Source organism: Aspergillus mulundensis (assembly GCF_003369625.1).
Source record: "Aspergillus mulundensis strain DSM 5745 chromosome Unknown scaffold_4, whole genome shotgun sequence".
NCBI lineage: Eukaryota > Fungi > Ascomycota > Eurotiomycetes > Eurotiales > Aspergillaceae > Aspergillus > Aspergillus mulundensis.
The window spans coordinates 1,347,572-1,369,959 of NW_020797892.1; the positions used below are offsets into that span (position 1 = coordinate 1,347,572).

At 47.3% G+C, this 22,388-nt stretch overlaps 7 protein-coding genes across 7 annotated transcripts; 3 read left to right on the forward strand and 4 right to left on the reverse strand.

The window, feature by feature from the left end:
- Nucleotides 1-156: 156 nt before the first annotated feature.
- On the reverse strand, nucleotides 157-2,382 carry DSM5745_04963 (uncharacterized protein; the record flags this gene model as incomplete). Its single annotated transcript, XM_026746979.1, has 1 exon — nucleotides 157-2,382. One exon carries the CDS (start codon nucleotides 2,380-2,382, stop codon nucleotides 157-159), a length of 2,226 nt encoding a protein of 741 aa, XP_026604459.1.
- Nucleotides 2,383-3,185: 803 nt separating this feature from the next.
- Nucleotides 3,186-5,904, reverse strand: DSM5745_04964 (uncharacterized protein; the record flags this gene model as incomplete). The annotated part of the gene is made up of 5 exons (XM_026746980.1): nucleotides 3,186-5,034; nucleotides 5,086-5,454; nucleotides 5,520-5,635; nucleotides 5,714-5,780; nucleotides 5,852-5,904. The coding sequence occupies 5 exons, from the start codon at nucleotides 5,902-5,904 to the stop codon at nucleotides 3,186-3,188; spliced, it is 2,454 nt and encodes an 817-aa protein (XP_026604460.1).
- A 439-nt stretch (nucleotides 5,905-6,343) lies between these two features.
- DSM5745_04965 (complex I 30 kDa subunit family protein) lies at nucleotides 6,344-7,330 on the forward strand (the record flags this gene model as incomplete). The annotated part of the gene is made up of 3 exons (XM_026746981.1): nucleotides 6,344-6,512; nucleotides 6,578-7,227; nucleotides 7,277-7,330. 3 exons carry the CDS (start codon nucleotides 6,344-6,346, stop codon nucleotides 7,328-7,330), a joined length of 873 nt encoding a protein of 290 aa, XP_026604461.1.
- A 342-nt stretch (nucleotides 7,331-7,672) lies between these two features.
- DSM5745_04966 (BUD22 family protein) lies at nucleotides 7,673-9,189 on the forward strand (the record flags this gene model as incomplete). The annotated part of the gene is made up of 2 exons (XM_026746982.1): nucleotides 7,673-8,005; nucleotides 8,077-9,189. 2 exons carry the CDS (start codon nucleotides 7,673-7,675, stop codon nucleotides 9,187-9,189), a joined length of 1,446 nt encoding a protein of 481 aa, XP_026604462.1.
- A 184-nt stretch (nucleotides 9,190-9,373) lies between these two features.
- On the reverse strand, nucleotides 9,374-12,212 carry DSM5745_04967 (Zn(II)2Cys6 transcription factor; the record flags this gene model as incomplete). Its single annotated transcript, XM_026746983.1, has 7 exons — nucleotides 9,374-10,463; nucleotides 10,507-10,677; nucleotides 10,728-11,356; nucleotides 11,405-11,490; nucleotides 11,578-11,849; nucleotides 11,919-12,053; nucleotides 12,130-12,212. 7 exons carry the CDS (start codon nucleotides 12,210-12,212, stop codon nucleotides 9,374-9,376), a joined length of 2,466 nt encoding a protein of 821 aa, XP_026604463.1.
- Nucleotides 12,213-13,041: 829 nt separating this feature from the next.
- DSM5745_04968 (uncharacterized protein) lies at nucleotides 13,042-13,584 on the forward strand (the record flags this gene model as incomplete). The annotated part of the gene is made up of 2 exons (XM_026746984.1): nucleotides 13,042-13,212; nucleotides 13,264-13,584. The coding sequence occupies 2 exons, from the start codon at nucleotides 13,042-13,044 to the stop codon at nucleotides 13,582-13,584; spliced, it is 492 nt and encodes a 163-aa protein (XP_026604464.1).
- A 1,563-nt stretch (nucleotides 13,585-15,147) lies between these two features.
- DSM5745_04969 (proline dehydrogenase family protein) lies at nucleotides 15,148-16,628 on the reverse strand (the record flags this gene model as incomplete). The annotated part of the gene is made up of 2 exons (XM_026746985.1): nucleotides 15,148-16,000; nucleotides 16,045-16,628. 2 exons carry the CDS (start codon nucleotides 16,626-16,628, stop codon nucleotides 15,148-15,150), a joined length of 1,437 nt encoding a protein of 478 aa, XP_026604465.1.
- Nucleotides 16,629-22,388: the final 5,760 nt, after the last annotated feature.

The following is a 22,388-nucleotide window of genomic DNA, read 5'->3' on the forward strand; positions in this document are numbered from 1 at the left end:
TTATGATCCGACTGTGATCCTACGTTTTCAAGGAGTGTAGGGCAAGTTAGACAATAGGCATGGGATATTTTATTGAATCGTAGATTTACTCAAACATGATGTGCGCGCTAAAACATAAATAATGTGAGGTTCATGACACAGACATGTACAAAGCCACTAAGTAGCTAGAGCCTGCTGCGCAAGCTTCTTGTTCCGTTTGACCAGCGCACCCAGCTTCTTATCAATCGCATCAAGCTCCTTCCTCGACGCCTCAAGCTCCTTCTGACTCTTAACCGCAAACGAACGCAGCTCCTCATCCGTCATCCCAACAACATCGTCAAGGTCAGGCAGATTCCCGATAACGACACCCGCTGCACCGAGCATGTGTTTCGCGGTAGCGGCCGCAAACGAGCGGACTGAGGTCGCCGTCGCATTCATGAGCTCGGCGGCGTTGGAGATGGCCCAGTTGTGGTTGCGGGTGCTGTCTGCTTCCATCGCGGAGAGGACGTTGGGCGGGATGGAGGAGAGCGGACCCCCGTCGGTGGTGGAGTGCGCGGAGGTAGGTGACGATGCGGAGAGCGCGCCGGCGGAGGTCTCGTCGACCCAGCAGATGTTGAAGTTCTCTGGTGTGGCAAAGAGGGCGTCGAGACCGCCGCCGCGGTTGGTGGCGTCTGGCTCGGTGATGGGGATGGCGGGGTATTCTTGGAAGGTGTCGATGGCCCAGGATATGCTCTTCTCAAGGGCGAGGTAGCGGTCTTCCTCCTCAGGGGTTAGATGGTGAAGGATGCAGCCCCGAGGGCTAATCAGGCAGCGATGCTTCAGCGAGCTTGAATCCGAGCCCATCCGGATCGGCTCTCCGCGTAGCAAGGCTTTGCGATGCTGCTCGGTCAGCTCAATCGGTTGCTTGAGGTCTTCGTAGTCATCCGAAGTACACTTCATGTCGAAGCGTTGGTTGAGGTTGGAAGGGTTGAACAGAGGGTGGCTGTTGAGATCTAGGGCGCCCGACTTGTGAAGTTGCGAGAGCAATGCTTGTAGAGGGGAAGTGCGCTCAGCAAAGAGTTCTTTGAGTGGGACGCCAGTAGCTTCCGTATCCTTCAGTAACTGTTCCACAGTGTTTTTTGACCGCCATGCTTCGGGCTTTTTCTCCTCGGCAGGCGTTTTCACTTCGGACGGTGCAGGCTTCGACTCCTTAACGGTCTCGGGCGACTTGGGCTTCTTGGCTGCTTCAACCTTCACAGATGGCTCAGTACTGGCTGCCGCGGCAGGCTTGGTAGCAGGAGCAGTGTTCTCCGAAGGCGTAATAGGCGACTCAGTAGGGGCCTTTTTGGTCTTTCGCTTTCTGCCGACGATAGGTGCGATCTCTGGCTCTTCAGCTACAGGCGTAGTCTCCTGCTTCTTGGCCTCTGCTTCCTTGGCTTTTTGCTTTCGCTCCTTCTTCAACTGGCTCTTGGTGATAGATCTCACTGGCGCAGAGCCGATTCTCGATGAAGCGGGAGGGGAATTGGCGCGCGAAGCCGATGTGGATGTATAGAGGTCTGCCTCAGACCCGAAGTCACCGGGCGTATCAGAACGGCTCAGTGACGAGACACTAGGGCGTCTGGAGCGAACTTTGCTTGTTACCGAGAAGGATGCAACTGACTGGGTGGCAGACATCGGAGGAGGCGTCTCTGCCTTTGGAGTGTCGACAACGCGCAGAACGCGAGCTTGACGAGGCACTGGTGATTCCGAGACCCGGGAAGCACTAGTTAGCGGCGTATTCGGTCGTGAGCTTACAGCAGTGGCGGGGGCAGCCGAGAGCTGATATGGCGGAGGTTCGACCTTTTGAACAGGCTCTGGGGCCGGGGGGGCATTGAAGCTCAAATCCAGTTTCATCGGCTTGGCCTTGGCAGCAGAAGGTTTGGTTTCGCTAGATCCCACGGGCTTTGGCTGAGCAGCCTTTTTCTCAGGAGTAGGGGCCAGTTCCTCCTTTGGCTGGGAACGAACCCTGGCGGCCGACTTTGCCACAGGCGAACCCAAGGATATCTCTGCAGCATTTTTAGTCCTGTTAGACGATTGCTTGTTTTCAGCAGGCTGTTTCGACGGGACGCCCGTTGCATCATCCTCCGAGCTTCTCGACGCAGCTGCTACTGAAGGGGAAGGGGCTTCCAGCCCAGGAGGCGGTCCAGCGACGGACGATACCGGGCTGGGAGACTTGAACTGGTCCTGGAAAAGTGCAGAGATAGAATGCCCCTGAGGAAGTGGCAGGCCTGGTGGCAGACTCGGAGTGCCGGAACGTCCTAATGGTTGAGAGTCGCTCATCAATTGGGATCGCATCAAGGCTCCAAAGCTGTCCACCGAGCGTTTATCCTTTGGCGTGCCGAGAGGTGGAAATTCTTCGTCATCTAAGAAGTCGCAGGTCAGCATCAGATGGCCAAAGCAAGAGTGCACGATGTCACGGGTCTGGTCAGGGGGAGCCTTCTGGAGGCAACGAAGACAGAAGATAAAACAGGAAAGGAAATCAGAAACGAAATGAGACTATGACAATACATGGCGGCATCCAGATACGAAAGGGCAGGCAGATAATTACAGGAAACGCTGTGGTCAAACTGGCCAGACTGACACACAGGGCGCAACGTCTATATGAACAATATTTGTGAGAACTTGGTTTCATGTAGAGAACCCTGCTTCGTTTTATGAAGACCGGGTCAGGGAGGTTAACGTACATAAACCATGATCAGACCAACGGCCGCAAAGACGCTGATAGCTCAGACCAGCTCGGGGGCGAAACGAGCAAACGTGACGGCCACCGAGCAAGACGATGAGCGAACACCATGCCCATATATGTAATGAACCTCCCGTCATGGGGGGCCAAGGAGGATTAAGAACGAAAAGACAGAAACACAGTTGATCCATAAACATAAACGCCAAAGGCACGCCCACCCAAGTCTCTTGTTCTTTTGAGAGCCGTTGCTAAATGCTTCATTGCCGCGCAGAAAAAAGTCGCAAAGAAAATTGAACATCGAATTGAAGGCGGGTTTGGAGCAGAAAAAAAAACAAAGCCCATGCCCGTCTAGAAAAAGAGTATGATATCATGTCGTAACAGCAGGGAAAGATATAAGGCAAGGCAGAAGGGAAAATAGAGCAAATGCAAAAAAGGGTAGTCATGATAAACAGAGAACATTAGAAGGTGCAAATGTGATCCAAGGAGGTGCAGAGGGTAATGACAATCACCAGCGGTTGAGACCGCCGCCATACATCATGGCGTACCCACCTTGACCCTGACTCCCATACAATCCTTGACCAGCAACAGCATTCGCCTGGTGCATCCTCGCCTGCAGGATACTCGGGTCTGCAAGATGTACTACACCGCCTCCAGCGGAGGAAGTGTTAGCATTTCTTTGCTTCTTCCCCTTCTTCCTCTGTTTTTGTGACCCGGAGTCGGAGGTGCTCCCCGCCTGAGGTCCATAGACAGAGCTGAGAAGGCCGTTGACAGGAGTCAGGGGAGGGGGAGTATGGTGTTGTTGGAGGAAAGGAAACATTAACTCACGCTTGGTATCTTGGTCCGGCAACCCGCTCGCATTTGTACCACTGCGGCCGCGCAGCAGCTCGCGCATCAATTCCGGGTTGGCTTCCTGCTTGCCACCCAACCCAAGACCGACATTTGATGTGAAACCGTGACCCTGTGCAAACATGCCGCCGCCACTGACCGGAGGAGTGCCGGCTGTCTTCAGCCCAGGAGGAGGTCCTTGAACACCACTGGTGTAGTAGTTGCTGGCAAGAGAGTGCTGCGGACTGGGCGCTGCAAGGGGATTGGGTGTGCCCGATTGCATCAAAGAGGCCTGGTTCAGCATGCGCGAGTTGGCCAGATTCTTGGCATTGGCATCCGTGAAGGAGAAGCGGGAATTTTGGCGGTTCTGGGCTTGCTGGAGCGCGTTGAGCTGGGCAGCCTGGCTTTGCAGAAGGCTCTGTCGAGCTTGCGCGGCATGATCCAAAGTGTTAGAGTTGATTCCAGTCTGCAAGGGCTCGACGAGGCTAGCCTGTTGGTTGCCTGCCGATTTGAGCAGCATAAGCTGTTGCTGCTGCAATGGGGTTAAGCTGCGGTTGTGGAGGTTGATGTTTTGGAATTGATGGCCAGCAGCTGATACAGGCGAGCCGATAGCCGAGCTTGTTGCTGTGCCTTGCTGCGATGGGGGTTGGATCGCACCATGAGATTCGCGGCCAGCACGACCTCGTGGAGGGTGAGCATCGTCTGGTTCGCCACCGAGCTGAAGGCTGCCACTCTCACGACCTTCCTCCTCTGCAGCTGGAGCAGCCGGAGCAGCCGGAGCCGCCTGTAGAAGCTCTTGTTCCCGCTTCGCGCGTTCGTGCTCAGCCTTCTCCCGCATAGCGCGACGTTTCACGCCTCCATAGGGGTCTATGAACGACAGATGATTATCGAGGCCGGCCGCATCATCCGATGACAGGCCAGCCGTCGAGAAGATGAACTTGAAGCATGGAGAGTTCACAGCCTTCAACAGATTATCCAGCAACGGCGTGCCTTTGTCGGCCGGGGTTTTCGGTGAAGCAGGCTGAGGGGGATTGAATGGTGAGGCATCCGGCAGCGAAGGAGTCTGGGCGGGTTGAGGGCGCTCTGGCGGAGTCGGCTGTTTCTCAGCCCGCTTGGTATCATCGAAAGGCGGAACAACTGTTGCGAGAGCGGATCGAGGACTCTGGGAAGCTTGGCTACCTGTTAAGCTGGCTCGTCGTGTTCGGTTGATTGCGGAATCCTTGTTGGCCCAGCTAGCAGACGACGGGAGCGCAGTTCCACCTGCATCGTCTTTGCTTGGTTGACGCCGTAGCGTTTGCGAAATTGGTTGCGCCGACGTCCGTGCAACATACGGTGGGGTGGCGGAGCTGGGGCCGGGAGCACCGTTGGGCCGTTGTTGTTGACTCGAGATCGTATTCATCGATGACAAATCTTGGCGGCTGTAGCTATCGCTGTCTTCGCCCGTTTCGTGCAAGAAGGTGCAGTTCCTATTATGACATTGCTCATTGCGCAAAAAGGACGAGCAGTACTTGGTCGTTCCGTATTGCGCCCTATACAAGTCAGCAAGCCATACTCCCTGAAACACTTCGATGCTAGCATACCTTAGAACCCGATCCCCATTCCCGGAGCCATCTACCGCGGCAATGCAAGTCGCAGCGTCGCTCTTTCTGGCATACGTGACGTAAACGCCAATGCCTTGATTTGGGTTGCCCCCGGGCTTCGCCTTACTGACAACAATCTTCTCAATATCCCCATACTGGCCGAAATAATCCTTCCCGCGCAGAGTCTGAAGAAGTTGGCTTTCGTCGCGTATTGTAGGGTTGAGGCCGATAACGTAGACAAGGTTCTTCTGCACAACACGGACACCGGCGAGGTTCTTCCGACTGGATGCTTCGATTTCCCGTTTTTCCGCTTCCTTCTTTTTCGCGGCGGCCGCTTTGCGGTGTTTTAGCGCAAGATCCGCTTTGAACCTAATGCGAAAGTTGTATTAGCGCCAAGAACGGGAAAACACGAAACAGGATCTGCAACAACGTACTCATCTGCGTCGGGCACCTTGTATTGGATGGTGCTCTCATCGTAGACTCGTCGACAATTCGGGCATCGGCCCTCTTCGTTTTGCGTCTTGATATTGTTGTAACAAAATTGGCAGATCTAAATTTAGAGTTAGACCTGAGGCCGCATTTCCCGCGCGATGCCATCGCGATAGAACCGTATGGAAAGGCCACGTACCTGATACCCGCAAGGACATGGTTTGAAGTTCTTATCCGACAAATCGAACTCTTCGATGCAGAGAGGGCTACGGAGACAAGAGGTGTCAGTTCATGCACACTAGAGCTAGGTCCGGGCAACGGAGACAGTAACACGTACCAGAACTCGTCATCATCGTCGATGACGGAGTCAATCAGTTGGCGACTTGACATTATGCGAATATTTGTGAGAAGGCAACGCCCGGGATATGGACAAGGGAGTCGTAGGTAAGGTTAAACACGAAAGCCCATCTACCAAGCCAGCGGAAGGGGCAGAGAGACAGTCAATGTAAAGGGCGAGTGAAAGGTCGTAATAGAGAACAATGTGGAGGAGATAAGCCTGGAGGAGGAGATGGAGGATTATGGAGATCGGCGTAGAGGACGAGGGACACAAGCACTGACGGAGAAATGCGTGGAGGCGAAGAGACAGAATCAAAGTTGAAGCTTTGATGTGTTGGTTTGCGTTTGCATGATTTGCATTTGTCACGTGGATCCGGCACCATCACGTGCGCTCCCGCAAAAGCTCCTGTGGACGAGGCCGACGTCTATCTTCCCGCCTCTCGAACAGCCCTCCAATTGCCTCACCACCTGTGCTGCGATTGCTGCAATAACCATGGCCGCTTCTCGCTCCGTCATGCGGCTGGGCTCTGGCCGCTCCCTGGCGTCGGTTGCCCGGTCGTCCCGCAATTGCCGTGCTTTCTCGTCGACCCCTCTGCAGCAGGTAGCCAAAGCGACCACAGCTGGCACCGATACCCCCAACATGCGCCACGCCGAGCGCCCCCGTACGTCAATTGATTTTTAAAGTGCGCTACAATAGCTCCTGTGCTTGATTGACTGACTGTTCCAGCTCCCGGCCCTCTCCGCGCGCCCGTCGTCAACCCTGCCGACAAGTACCAGGACAAGGCCGATAGCCTGCACCAGTATGGCCAGTACATCATGGCCTGTCTGCCCAAACACGTTCAGCAGTTCACCGTATGGAAGGACGAGCTGTGTATCTACGTCCCTCCCTCTGGCGTCATCCCCACGTTTACCTTCCTCAAATACCACACATCGGCCGAATTCACGACGATCTCCGACATCACCGCTGTCGACTACCCTACTAAGGACCAGCGCTTCGAGGTCGTCTACAACCTTCTCAGTGTCCGATACAACTCCCGCATCCGTGTCAAGACCTACGCCGATGAGGCCAGCCCGGTGCCCAGTGTCACTGGTTTGTATGAAGGAGCTCTGTGGTACGAGCGTGAGGTCTACGACATGTTCGGTGTTTTCTTCACTGGACACCCCGACCTGCGCCGTATCATGACCGACTACGGATTCGACGGTCACCCTCTCCGCAAGGACTTTCCCTTGACCGGATACACCGAGCTCCGATACGATGAGGAGAAGAAGCGCATTGTCATCGAGCCTCTTGAACTTGCGCAGGCCTTCCGAAACTTCGAGGGAGGTACTGCCGCCTGGGAGCCTGTTGGCGCTGGTCGGGATAGGAGACCTGAGACGGTACGTGCCATTTGCGTATTTTCAAGAGTAATGCTAACTATAGGTCCAGTTCAAACTCGCTACTCCTAAGCCCGAGCCGCCAAAGGAGGAGGAAAAGAAATAGAAACCTTATGTACGCGTATTTCGTTGCTTTCCTAGTTTTGTATGTACATACCACCGGGTCTACGTTAGATGGAAGTTTCGGTGTTTTCGATGCATCTCTTTATCGTTTGAACCGTACATCTTGCTTGCTCGATCTTTTACCATATTATCTATAGAGTACGGAGTAGGCCATAGCTTATACTGCGTAACCCGATTCAACCTCAACCCGATTCGTCAACGTCAAATTCTCTTGGCGCGCGGAAAACCAAAAAACTTACCTTAACTCCGCAAACTTTCCACCACCAACAAACACTCCCCATCCCAAGACCAGATCCCCAAGAAGAGAAAAGATACACACAACAAAATGCCAAAACGCAAGCTCTCCGAGGTCACCACCGGCGACGCCCCCGCGCATCCCCAGAAGCCGAAACTCACCGAGCAAGAATACCAGCACCTGAAACTCCAAACCACGCGACTAAAGCAGAAATTCGAGTTCGGGGTCACGTCGCTATCGCGCGCCCTCAAGGCAGCTCGGGGCTTCGAGAGACAGAAACTAGGACGACGACAGAAGACAGCCAAGGGCGGGCCGGACGCGGAGAATGCGATTGCGCATGCGAAGGGGAAGGCGAAGGGCAAGGGCAACGTTAGTCCCGAGGAGACGGCGAGACGGATCGAGGGGGAGATTCAGGTGTTGAAGGTAAGCCGCCTCCGCGCATCCGTTCGGCTTAGTTAGTATGAAACAGGCTCTAATTTGGGTGGAATGGGTAGACGCTTGACCCCGTGAATACGGCGGAAAAATACCTCTTCAAGCAGCTTGCGAAGACGAAACGGATTGCCGAGTCGCCTGTTTTCTACAGATTCAAACAGTCCAAGGAGAAGAAGATCAAACTTGAGGGGCGGAAGAGTACAGAGGAAGCAAATGTTACGGCGAGATTGTTCAAGTCGAATCCGGTGCAGAATGTTCTCCCGGGGATTATGGAGGGGTTGAGGGGATTGTTTGGGCTCGAGGGCGCCGCGGCGCCCAAAGGCAAGAAAGGGGACAAGGGGAAGAAAGAAGGGGGTGGTTCTGGGAAGGGAAAGACGAGCGGGAAGCCCGAGATCCAGAGCGTCGACGACATATCTGGCGATGAGTCCGATTCTGGCTCTGAAGGCGGCGTACCGGTTGCGCGAGGACAATCAGACGTGGACGTGGACATGGAGGACGCAGAGAGCGGAGAGGAAGATGAAGACTACTCCCACTTCGACGGCCGACTAGCCTCCGACTCAGAAAACGACAATGACGACGACGATGACCTCTCAGACGACGACTTAGCAAAACTCCCCCGCCGCTCCTCAATGTCCATATCCCTCTCCCCATCACGCTCCCCCTCCCCGCCACCCAAAAAAGCCAAATCAACCCCCTCCTCCAAAACCCCCGCCACAAGCACAACCTTCCTCCCCTCGCTAATGATGGGCGGGTACTGGTCCGGCTCGGAGTCCGAAGCCGAGGATCTCGAGGAAGCGCCGAAGCGCAAGAACCGCATGGGCCAGCAGGCGCGCCGCGCGCTATGGGAGAAGAAGTACGGTGCGGGCGCGAACCACGTCAAGCAGGAGACGCAGAAGGGTAAGGGCAAGAATGGCAAGGGTAGAGATAGCGGGTGGGATTTGCGGAAGGGGGCGACGGGCGATAGGGATAGTGGGAGGAGGAAGTGGGGTACTGGCTCGAATGCTATGGCTATGAGTGGGAAGGATAGGTTTGGGACTGCGGGTGGTAAGGAGAGTGCGAAGCCTAAGAAGCCGCAGGATGATAAGCCGCTGCATCCTTCTTGGGAGGCTGCTAGGAAGGCGAAGGAGCAGAAGGCTACTGCGGCGTTCTCGGGGAAGAAGGTTGTGTTCGATTAGTAGACACATTCATAGATATAATAATTATGAGATCCGATGTGACCATCATTCAAAACCTGAAGTAAATGTAAACAAGAGCGCTAGGAAAACACTAGGTATCGAGCAGTGGCTAGCGTATGCATGCAAGTGAACAGAACATTCTAAACAGGTCCCAATATCAAAACCAAGTCCGCGCGTTCATCGCTCAAAACGTCATCCACCCCTCCTTCAAATCCAGATCCCCGGGGATCCCGGTGCCCGTTCCTGCCCCAGTCCCGGTCCCTGTATGTGTCTCCGTCTCAAAGCACGGGATAGCCGTGAACTCGCCGAGCTCCTGCGGTAGATTCGAGACAAAATGATCGAGGCCAATATGCGGCATTGCGGAGAATGCATGGGGCGTCAAAAAGTCTGACGGCGAGGTAATATCGTGATGCGGTACTGTTGCGTTCGGTATATTAGGGGTCTGACTGGTAAGGAGACTTGCTGGTGCAAGGCTCGACGAGTGTGTGGGGACTCCATTGCCATCGGACGGGTAGTGTTCTGGCGCCTGTCCTTGGCCTCGGAAGGGGTTCGCCTGCGTGTTGGTGAGTGTGGTCGTCTGAGTATCTGGCGAGACAGGTCCGGTCTTCCAAAGCATCTCCCAGTTTTTGAAGCGGTCGTAGGCGGATTCGTGACTGCCAGACTGACCGGTACCTTGAGAAGCACTGTACTCTTCAAGTCGGGATATAGCCCTCTCAAGGGCCTCGATGACACTAACAGCAGATCTGGCCGAGCCAACGCCCATAGACATGATTTTGATCAGCGCCATACCCTTCTGAAGTGCTTCGCGGAGTCGTTCCGTCCGCTTCGTCAAGCTCTGCGCGAGGATAACCAGGAGCGCGGCGCGGCATGAACTAAATTCTGTAAAAGACGCACGGGCAAGGCCTGTTTCGTCTCGGAGCAGCCGGCAAAGGTCGATGATTTCGAGGGCAGCTTCGACGCAGTCTGTGACGAGCGTGGAGCGGTTCTTCGAGACACCAGAGGACATCGGCATCTTTATTGGTGAGATTTGGAACGCGGCGGAGAAGCCTCTCATGCTGCTGAAGAGGAATGGACGGCCGAGGAAGATCCGCGTGAGGCAGTAGTCTAGCTTGAGATGGAGGTTTGCTCTGAAGAGCGGGCCGGTTGGGTTTAGGTCTCGACAGTCGGTTTCTTCGGGGAGAGTGTTCCACCAGTCGACGAGGTGTTTACGGAGGTTGAGGAGCCTTTCAAGGCAGTCTTGTTGTTTGTCTTTGGGGGATTTTCGGAGGGCGCATCTGATTTGTTAGCAGGATCATAAGAGAGTGTAGAGGCACTTACATCTCGTTTGAAACCTCTCCGAGTTTGAGGGTTAATGTGATCAGAGTTACCATGTTGGTATGGTTGGAAACCTGGCCTTGTGGCATAAGGCCAGGAAAATCGACAGGGAAAGCAGCGTCCACGTCTGTATCTGATAAGGAGACCGGTCTTCCATGGAGAATGCTGACTCGTCTAGGGCAATTGTTAGTACGAGCAAAACACACGGTACATGCAAGACTCACTTCTCAATGGTATAAGCCGTCCAGAACAACCTGTTTCGAATCTCAATCACATGAGGCGGCAACCCTTCGCCGCTGTACTTTCTATGCATGCCGTTTTGAATAGCCATCTTCAAGGCAAGGCCAAAATAGGTGTAGCAAAGACCGGAGGTATCCAATGGCAGGAGGTATGTCCCGATTAGCAGACATGCCTGGACACTCCGAATAGACGCTGAAGCAATGATATCTGGAAGTAACTTGGAGGCGAACTGATAGAAGGTCAAGCCGACCTCGTCCTCTGAAAAATGGTCATCTGGATCGGTCTGGTTGGACGACAGGCGGTTGACAGGAACCGAGGACTCCATATGCGCAAATTGCGTTCCAATCGCGAGGACCATCAAGATAGAGCATACCGCACCAGCGTCGTTGCTTCCGAGGCTCCCGGGATTGACGTAGCAGGTGTTGAGTTTGTCTTTGAGCCAGTCCTCTTCGACGTAGAAGTTATTCGTTTGGGCGTACTTGAAGAACATCTGAACCAAGAAGTCTGCCACAAACCGGGGTGGCAGGCTTGTAACTGAAGCTGACACCACAGCACCAGACTGTAATTGCGTTGCGCGCCATCGCTCCTCGAATGGCTCTGCTTCGGTGGAAGCCTGGATTCAAATCAGCACAGCGGACAGGGACGAGGCGAGACAACCTACCTCCGGGGTTTCAGCCTTCATCCACTCATCAATCTTTTTCTTGATTTTCATCGAAAAGTTCAGATACGAAAACTCGCCGGAGTATTCTGTCGAGCGGTTAGTTTACCAGCCGAAGCGAAGCAACCACACAAGCCTCAACGCAACCCAAGACCGGCAGCCGAAAAGCAACATACGCGTCGTATTATCCGGCAGCGCCTTGATCGTAAAGTCCTCATCCTCAATCGCCAGATCCTCCAAGTCCTCATTATCCAGAACAACCGACGGCCCTCCTCCCTCGGATTCCGAACCCCGGTGTTTACTCTTCAGCTCCTCCGCCGTCTTCCGAAGCGACTGGACATCGAACGATATATTCGGTACATAATGCTGTAATATCCGTTCCATGCACCGGATCCTCTCTGCCTCGAGCATCTCATGGCGGCTGCGTGCGGCGGTTCGTTCGAGGAGCCTATAATCAAGAGGACTCCGTAAGCATCTATTCCCAGATCTTATGGTTGGGCGATATCAGCCAACTCACGAAATCGACGACGAGCGCGCAAGCCTCTCCGCTTGGTCGGGGTGCGTGAAGACGCATTGGCGGCGATATCGCAGGCATCGGCGGCAGGGGACGCCCCCTTCGCATTTCTCCTTGACGCGACGGCAGCCGTCGCAGCTACCGGGTACGTCAGTCGATAGCCTCCAAAGTTATTGATGCAAGACTGGGGTATTTCGGAGTGTGTGGCACTCACGCGCGCACCGCTCTCTTGCGGTTCTCCTCCGAAACGCGGGGTCGTTTCTGGGTGCCCGGCGCGGGTGTTGGGGCCTCGTCCATGGCAGGCAGTCGGGATCAAGGGGGGTGGATTATTAGGAGCATTGTAGGGTAGATAGAACCCCGGTGCGAGAGAAGGTAGTATTCAGCGTGAGGAGTGAAGGAGAGAAGATGAGGCTAGGGATTTTTTATCCGAATCCCAGTCTCACGTTCCCAACTGATAAGCGGCCGGCCGGTTCCCTCAGAACGAACCAGCGATCTCGATGGGCGTTTTCTACGGAGTAGACCTGAAAGTTAAAATTAAGACTATATCGCGTGCCTTGCAGCCTCTAAGGTTCTTTTATAGTTGTCATGGCTGTTATAGCGCTAGTTTGTCTTGGTTTCGTGTGATAGGTTGTCTTCCCTGTTATACGAAGTCCGCATTTGTGCCTGTACATATGACGAGAGTGTGTCCGCCGTCCTTATTTCACCTGTAGATGGTGTTTCTTAGGTACTAATGCTCATGGTTATCGAAAACCGCTGTTTTCGTCTGGTTCGAATTCGTGTATCAGAACTCCCGGTCGTCACTATGAATGCCGGAGCAAAATATATATTTCGGACACGGACGGGTATGCCTACTCTCGGTCAACTAAGTTGAGTCCCAACAGAGCATACGACTCAATATAGCAAGAAGTAGCTGTCTCGGTCAACAGTCTCGGCCGGTATCACATCTATATCTCTAGGTATTTAATATTAGTGATCCGGCTGAATGACCGACCCCACGTCACAGCAACATGCGGGGAAATGCCGACCCGAACTATAAGTAAACCACAGAAAGATCTCCTCACCAGGAACCCGAGCCTTCTACACTCACATACCTATACAAACAGTTACCAAAGTAAATCTCATCAACATGCCCTTCTACCAAATCGAGCACTCCACCCCCCTAATTAGACCCCAACGCAACGCCCTCGCCCTCGCCATAACAACCATCCACACCCGCAAGTTCGCAACACCCAGTCTCTTCGTCAATGTACGTTTTACAGACTCGGGAGATCATGTCAACTACGTTGGCGGGAAGGAAGTGAGTGCATCTACTCCTACAGTCAAGCAAATGCTCGGTTAACAAGGATAGTGCACATCCATGAACCGCGTCCTCGCATACGTCCGGTCCGGAGGAAGCCGCTCCAAGGCAGACTTTGACGATATGGCATTGAAGATCCAGGCTGCTTGGGATGAGATTGTAGGCACTGGGCCTGAGGAGAGATTGACGAGGGTCCTTGTGCTGGGTGCGATTACGTCAGGGTTGGAGAGCGGGTTTGTGCTGCCGGAGGCTGGGAAGGATGTCTCTTGGTTGAAGGAGAATATGGCGAGGTTTGAGGAGCGCGCGGAGAAGGGGGATGAGGAGTTTGTGGAGCTTGTGAGGGAGATGAGGGAGAGGGAGGATTTGCAATAGAGTCCAGTCCCGGTGTTGAGGACTAAAGATGGAAACGTCTTCAGACTGTCTATCCATATGTACGTGACCAGGTAGAGCTTCATGGGCCTAGAATCCATCAACTTCAACGCCCACCCCCCTCTCCCTCCCTAAATCCAACAACTTCCGCCCCGTCACCAGATCCATAATCCCCATGCCAACACACTTCATCACCACATTCCGGCCCTCCTGAACCCTAACCGGCTCAGGCTCCTTACCGTCCTCAAGGCCGTGACTTTGATACAGCTCGCCGAGCTCAACAAGCTGCCCCCCCTTCATACCGGCATTGATCAGCTCCCCCGACTCCTCAAGACAAGCCTCCCTCGAGTCAACAAAAACCGTCCCGCCACCAGAAAGCAACGTCTCGGTATCAATCTCTCGCATATGAGGCCTATACGAGCCGATCAGGGAGATGAACCAGGGGTTCGAAGTCCCACTCTCCACCTTAGACAGATAAGAGTAAGGAAAGTTCGGTTCCGTAGAGGGCGTGCAGCTGAAGATGACATCGGCCTTCGCCAATTCATCCTCAAGTCGCTCGTCATACGTCTCATTCCCCTCCCTTGCCAGCATCGTAAACTCCACACGCGGATACGTGCTCTTCAAATCGCGAATAACATCCCTCTCCAACTCCTCAAGCCTCTTCCGCCCCCGGTTCACGAACGCCACGCGCTTGATCTGACCTGGACACAGCAGCAGCGCCAGGCGTGCATGCCACTCTGCCTGACGCCCCGAGCCTAGGATAACGATTCTCTCCCTCATAATCCCAGCTCCAGCTCCAGCTCCAGACCCAGTAACCCGCACAAACAACGACATAACCGTCAACGCAGTCCGAAACGCCGTGATCTCCGCCGCACTCAGCAGACCGAGTAACTCGCCCTTGGGTGAAAAGATATTAATGACCCCGATGATCCCGTGCGACTGCGAGGCCGTCACGATCTTAATCCCCGTGCTGGATGTGTTGGAGACGGGCATGAAGAGCGAGAGGTTGTTTTCTTTTGTGGTGATTGCTGTGCGGAGGGGCTGGTGGACTAGGTGGTCTTCTTTTGGGGATGAGTGTTGTGCAGAGACGGTAACCAGGGCTTTGTCTAGGGTGTGTAGGAATGAGAGGCATTGGGGGCGGGTGAGGCCGCGGAGGAGGGTTGCGACGGCGGGTTCGGGGAGGAGATACATTGTTTGGATTGGGAATAGTCAAGAGGGATGGATGGGTTGGAAGCATGGTAACGGTCCAGGTAGATCTTAAATGGCGTTGAGATAAAGTTGGAGTTGGAGAGCAGCGATGTCGGAACGGGATCCGCGTCGGCGGGAGACCGATAGGATAGGTGCTAAGGTACGGAGGTACTCCACGTTGAGCTGGAGACTTGGAGTACGATGATCGTGAAGGAGAGAAAGGTAATAAAAATGCTTGTGTCATTATCATAACTGGAATACGCTATCTATATGCATTCCGCTCATAAAGTGGACTATCACCAAAGCCAAGGACGCACGCTAGACGGATATCTACCCAGAACAGGACAAAAGAAAAAAGGAAAGAAAGCCAAAGCAGTTTTAGTTCTTGCGACCAAAAGCGACACGGGCGCGGCGCTTGAGCTCGCTGAACATAGCCTCCTGCGACTGCTTCGTGCGGCCAACAGCCTCGGTGTTCTCAACTGCCCGACGAAGCAGGAAGCCCATGCACTCTTTGACGGAGCCCCAGGTGAGCAGCTTGTAGACGTTAGGTGACTCGGAGACTTTCTTCTCGGACTCGGCGGCCTGGAAACCCTGCAGGAGCTCGCAGCTGATCTCGTCGGCCATTCCCTGGAGTTGGGCGTAGCTGAGCTCGACATCGGAGGTCTCGCCCCGCTTGGCCTGCTCGAGACGGAGAGCGTGGGCCTTGCGGACGGACTCGCGGTTGTGCGTGGCCACGATGACGTTGACGGGTGGAAGGTCGGCGGAGTGTTCAGCGGACGCGGATGTGAGCATGTGGTTGTACTTGCGGGTAAGGAGGGCCTCGACGACGCCGTCATAGCACTCATCCGTTTGTTCCTTTTCGGCCCAGATCAGGTGGCGGGGTTCTGTCTTCAGGTAGGCTCCGCGGACGAGCTTGACGCCCAGAGTGTATCCTTCCTTGCGAGAGATCTCGAGGTGCTTAGCGAGTGTGGCGGGCGTGGAGCAGAGGTATGCTTGGTAGGTGTTGTAGAAGATGGCGCGGCCGGGGGTGCGAGAGTTGCAGTACTTCTGGTACTTGGTCGCCCACTCTTCGATTCCTGGCTGCACGGCCTGTTCTTCAGCGTCGACCAACAGGCGCACGTTTCGGGAGATGGCGAGGTCGCAGATCTGTTTGATTGCTTCGTCCATGAATGGCGAGGGCATAGCCTGGTTCTGGAGGTATTCGAGCGCTTGGACACCCATGCCGGTGAATCTAGCTCGTTAGCGACGCTTCAACAAACGAAGGGAGGAACTCACTTCAGGGCCACAAAGTCGCCTTCCTGGGCCATGTCGACCGTCTGGAGGGTACCGTCAAGCCATGTCTGAATCTCCTGTCGGCTGGCCTTTTCATCCCGGGGGTCTGCGTTGGACTCGCCGACAAGGACCTCACGGGCGTAACCCAACAGCACCCCGCGGTATCCCAGCTCCTTGATTGCGTTGATGGAGCGCTGGACTTCGAGCTTGTTCTCGCCCGCGTTGAACTGCTTGTAGAGGGTGTGCTTGACAAGCAGGTTCAAGAGAGGGTTCTTTGCGACGTCCAAAAGAGCCGTCTTTGGGTGCGCGAGAACGGAGAGTGTGTAGATGCATGGCTTGAGAAGGATAGAAGATGAGGAGACGGAGAGGATGAGCAGCGAGCGCAGGACAGAGGAGAGAGGTAGTTTGGCGAGAGGCGAGGCAGTCAGCGGCTTCTTAGGCGAAGGAGACTGATGCAGCAGGCTGTTGGTGTCGGCAGTTATGGAGGATCTGGCGTTGCTCGTGCGGCTGACGAATCTGGCGGCGCCATAGGAAGATCGCTTGCCAGAGAGTGCTCGCACTGAAGGGCGAGGGGTTGCAGCCTTCATCGTGGTAGGAGCTGTATAGAGAGAGTGATGTCCAGCAGTAGAAGGCAAATGCGAAGTTGAGTGAGGTTTGGCTAAAGATACAATGGATTTGTTGGTGGCGGCGTAGATTACCTAGGTGTTATGTAGCTCCAAGAAAGTATACAGTGAATGACAGGGACGGTAGCCGGTAGAGGCCGCTCCCAACCGGCAAGGTTGCACAGGATCTCCTTGCCATCGCGATACAGAGATCTGCTGATTGCAGATGATGGGGAAAGAGGGTCGCGGTTTCCGGTAAGATACCGACAGAGGCGTCGATTTCTATGAGTAAGGGACTCTACCGTCCTGTGGCGAGGATTTGTACGACATGCTCGTCTTACCTGATGGAAGCAGATGAACCTCTGTATCGTAACACTCCATCTTCCCATCTTCCTATAGCTTATCTCTGCTCTAGGCAAGAGCACAGACAAGTCTATCTCACCAACACCACCTATCGGAGCCGCAAGATGGCCCTCTGCTCATGCAAAGTAAGTAATAATGCAGTTAATAGTTATGCACACCGGCAGTGGTGATCGTGGATCTCAGATGCAGCACCGGTTCACGGGCCGGTGGCAGACTCCCCACCCGCCAGGAGCTCATGACCGGCCCGGTTGGCACTGATCACCAGACAAACACAGATCTGACTTTCTTATCTGCTATCTTGGCTCGCTGATAATCTTGCTCGGTGGATATTCTTGTCATCGGCATTGCCTTCCAGATGCGAACGGCTGCGCTTGGTGCCCCTTGGCTTCATAATGACTAGCCAATAGCGTTGCTTATAGTAAACCTCTAAATTGTCTATGTGTAGCAAGCGGTAAGTTATAAGAAAACCTTAACTATTATATGCTGTGCTAGTTTTAATTAAAATAGGCGTGTTTTAGGCGCCAGCCCTTTAGGTATTTAATATATTTTTTAACTAAGTAGTGCATGGCCACACTATAAAGCTATATATATATTTTAAATAAAAAATATTACTAAAAATAAAAATAATAAAATTTTTATATTTTTAATTTATTAATTAAAGGGCTTTTTTAAGGCTTGTTATGTTTTAAAAGGCAGTAAACTTAGTTATTTTTAGTAGTTTAGTTATTTTATTTATAGGGTTTTTTTTTCCTGGTACATGGTAAAACTTTATAAGGTATTATTTATAAATATTTTATATAAAAAAGTATTTATTAGCTAACTAGTGTGTAATAACTAAAATTTTTTAACTAGTGGTATTAATAATAGCGCTAGTATTATTAAAGTATATTATAATTAGCTTGCTATTTTATACTTTAAGCACCTTAATAAGCTTTTTTATAAATAAGGCTATTTTAATAGCCTTGTTAAATACTAAGAATTTTATTATAATAAATAAAGGCGCTATAACCACTTATTTCTTTAAACTTTATATAATAAAAAACTTATAAAGGTATATAATAAAGCCCTTGGTTAACTTTTTATTAAAATAATCTTAATAAAATATATTAAAATAAATAATTATCTTTTTTATATAAGTCTTAGCAAGTACTAAATTACTTTAATTAGCTATAATATAATAAATTACATGCTTAGTAGCTACCATGTTATTAGTAATTAAAAATTTTTATTAATATTATAAAAATTAAACTAGGTATATAAGGTTAACACAAGTCTTCCTAAGCTAGCTAAAAAATTTAACTAATTAAGTAAAGGCGTGAGCACTAAAAGTATTAAAAACTAAAGGTATATTAAAATTTATAATATTTAATTAATTAACTTTTTATATAATTTTAATATACCCCTTTATTATTAATATTTTTACTAGCCTAGCCTTGGTAAGGCTAAAATACTAAGCTATTTATTTTATATATATAACTTAAAAAAGGCAGATTATCCTATTCTTATAATCGCGGGATACTATTAATTTAAGAAATTTAGTTAACTTATTACTAACTTTAAGTTTATAAATCTTTTATAAAAGGCTAATAATAGTGTTTATATTAGCCTTTATTTTACTAGTAATTATATTATTATTTATATAGGTAATAATTAACGCGTAGGGTAACTTTTAAATATATATATAAGGTTTTTTAATAAGCGGCTTAAAGCCCTTGGCGTGTAGTAATTAATTAAATTCCTAGTTTTATAAGTATATAAAGTTATAAAAGCTAAATAAGGCTTTTTATACCTTATATATAAGGTTATTACTAATCCCGTGGCCGCGTGGCTATTATATATAAACCTTTTAATTAGCTATTCTTATATTAAGATAGGTATTAATAATATTAAATTAACGCTAGCTAAGCCTCTAGATAGCTATAATTATTAATATATATTTAATTACTATATTAACTATAACTAGATAAAAGCTTTTATTATAGTTTAATTTAGTAACTTAGTGGTTGCCACACGCGATAATTTAAACCTTAAATAATAAAATAAAGCTATTTTTATTACTTTTAAGCGCGAATACCCACTTGCTAGGAATAATTTTAGCTTTTTTTAGCTATTTAATAAGCTTTCACGTGTTTATAGTAACCACCATGCTAATATAAACTAATATAGCTTTTTTTTATTAATTAAAAAACTTGGATTACCACGCTTTTTTATAAAATTTTAGTATTTTAATATTATTAACATGTAATTTAGCTTTAGCTAATATCTAGAATTTTTTAGTAAGTAAATATTAAATTATTTTATTAAATATTTTAATAACTTTAGTGTTAGCACGCTTGGTTGCTTTAGTTAGTAGGCCATAGTTAATATAGGGTTTAAGGCGTTTAGTTAATAGGATAACCACTATATTAGGAATGTTGGCATTTATATTTATCTTATATAAGGTGGCCTTTATTATTAAGACCTTTAGTTAGTTAGGGAATTAGCCTAGTATCTTATAATTTAATATTTTTAAATCTTAATTAATTAGTGCTTTTAGTACTATATTAATATTTATATTAAATACACGTGGCTTAAAGCAGTCTGCCTTAAAAATTTATTTACATGTATTTTAAATATTATTTAATACTAATTTTAGTAAGTTAAGGTTATTTTAAAGCTTCCAAGGGCGCGAAGCAGGTGGGGCTTAGGTTACTAGTAAAAATAATATAATTTATATTTAAAATTAATTAATAAAATTTATTAATAATGGTATATAAGCCAGCGTTATTATAATGTTAATATTTTTTATTAAAGATTAAGGTGGCGTCGCCGGATTAAGGTTATTATAATAATTTAATAAGGTTGGGCTTAGCGCGCTAATACTATTATTTTTATTATTAATTAGCTATTTTAATAAAATCTTTATATTTTTAACATGTAAGCGCTATGTTAACACCAGGATAAAGTTAACTTAGTATTTTAGTATTAATAAGGCAGGTAACTTTAATTTAATATTACCACATGGTACTAAAGTTGGTTAGCGCTATAAAGTTAGGGATATAGTTTAAATTTAGCTAGTAATTAGTATTTTAGGCGCCTAAATTATTAAAATTAGCTTAAAAATAGGTATATTATTAAGTTTAGTATTATATATAATAGCCCCTGGCACTAATTTATTAGGTTAAGGCAGGGCATTTTTTATAAATATAGTATTAAGTAAGTAATTATTTTTATAAAACTTTAATTTATTAAATAAAACATGCTTTAAGTAGTAAACCCGCTTCCCTGGGACCTATACTTAAAAGATTTTATTATTATTTTTTTTATATTTAATTAAATAGCTAATTAAAGCTCTTATAGTAAGCTTGTAAGACTATTTATAATTTTTAATTAATATATAAATATATAATTTATAGCTATAAGCGCGGAAGTTATTAAAATAAAGTATTAAGTTATTAATTTAATAATATTTATACTATAGCTATAGGGGTAACTTGCTATAAAAATTTTTAATAATAAATAATTAATTTAAGGTTTTAATAACAGCCTTAATTATCTTAGGCCATACTTTTTTTAGTAAACTAATATTAATTCTTATAGCTTGGGCTATTATATTAATATACTAGGTGTATTATTTTAAAATCTTATTAAACTCTAGAGTCCTTAATAAAAAAGGTTAAAATATTAAACCCTTTAGCTTAGCCCAGGCCTTATACTTAAAAAATTCTTTACTACTATTTATTTTAATAGCATGAATATACTATCCTATAAGACACTTGTAATATTTTTAGTATAATATTAGTTATTAAAATGCTTTTTTTTTTTTAATATAGTATACCGCGGCTAATTAAGTAGTGTTATTAATAATTATAAAATAATAGTTAAAACCATTAATTTTAGTTAGCTAAATAAGTTATATATTTATATATTATAGTTTTCCTGGATCCGCTTCCCGCGGGATAGGCTAGAATAATATTTTATAAAATTTAGCCTTAAGGCAAGCAAAGTAGTTTAATTAATTAATAAAATTTATATTAAGGCCTTTTACCCGGGCTATAATATAAAGTTTAAAAATACTTATATAACTAAGGTACTTGTAAAATAAATTTATATTAATTATAATTAATTAAAAACATTATTTAAATATAAACTTTAAAAAAAAAACACTATGGCGTGTGTAAGCTTGCCCTATAATAAATTTATTTAGGCTAATAAAAATATTATTTTCTTTATAATACTATATGCTAAGCGTTTTTTTTAGCCTTTTAATAAATAATAGGTAAATAAAAGCTTTAGGCGCGTGATATTTATAAACCCTAATCTTTTTATATATATTATTTACACCCTTTATAATAATAATTAGCGTCCTGTGACTTTTAGCGTGTTTAATTACTTTATTAAATATTTTATATAAGTATTTTAAGTAGTTTAGGCTATATTTTATATAGTTTTTAAAGTTAAAGTGCTTAAAAAAAATAAACTTGGCTAATCTTATATTTATAAGCCACTTTATTAGTTTAGCAGTTATAATAAAAGTAAATATAGCCAAGAATTTAAAGTTAATCTTAGGCTTTAATTTATTATATTTAAAGTTATAATTATTAAATTTATTATTATTATATAAAGCCGTGGCCTGTGGCTTTATGCTAGTTTTATTTAGGTATAATACCTATACTTTAAAAAGCTTAATCTAGCTATTAGGTTAAAGTTAAGGGTTTAAATAATAATAATTTTTTTAAAAGTGGCTGCTATATTTATAATATTTATAAAAATAAACCTTATTATCCCCTTGCTTTATTTAATTAGCTTATTTTTTTTATTTATATTATTTAAAGGGCTAGTAAGCGCTTTAGTGCAGGGTTTTTTATAATAAACCTATTTTTTTTACTTCCCTAAGGGCGGGGCCGTGGCAGCAAGTAGGATAATTATTTTAGCTTTAGCTATGGTGTCCTTATATAATTACCTTAGGTTATTTTTACTATAGTTACTTAAGATTTTATTAATTAAGAATAATTATTAAAATATAAACTATGTTTTAAGGTTATTATAAATTTTTTAAAGAACTAATAGCATGGTAATACTAGGTTTAATAATAACATGCAGGTTTTTAGCAATATCCCACGTGGTTATAAATACTATAATAAACTTAAAAGTAATAAAAAACTAGTTCCTGTTGTAGTGGGGTTGCACCCCAACATTAATTCCTATAGTACTTATAGCCTTGCTACCAGCCTCCTGTACCTAGTTTATTATTTACCCTAATATATATATTTTTTTTTTATTATTATTCCTACCTGTATTATATATTATTTAGTCCTAGGTTTTTACTATTATTTAGCTTTTTTAGCTTTTATACTTTAATATTACCCTTTTATATATTAGTAACCAACGCAGGGCATGTTT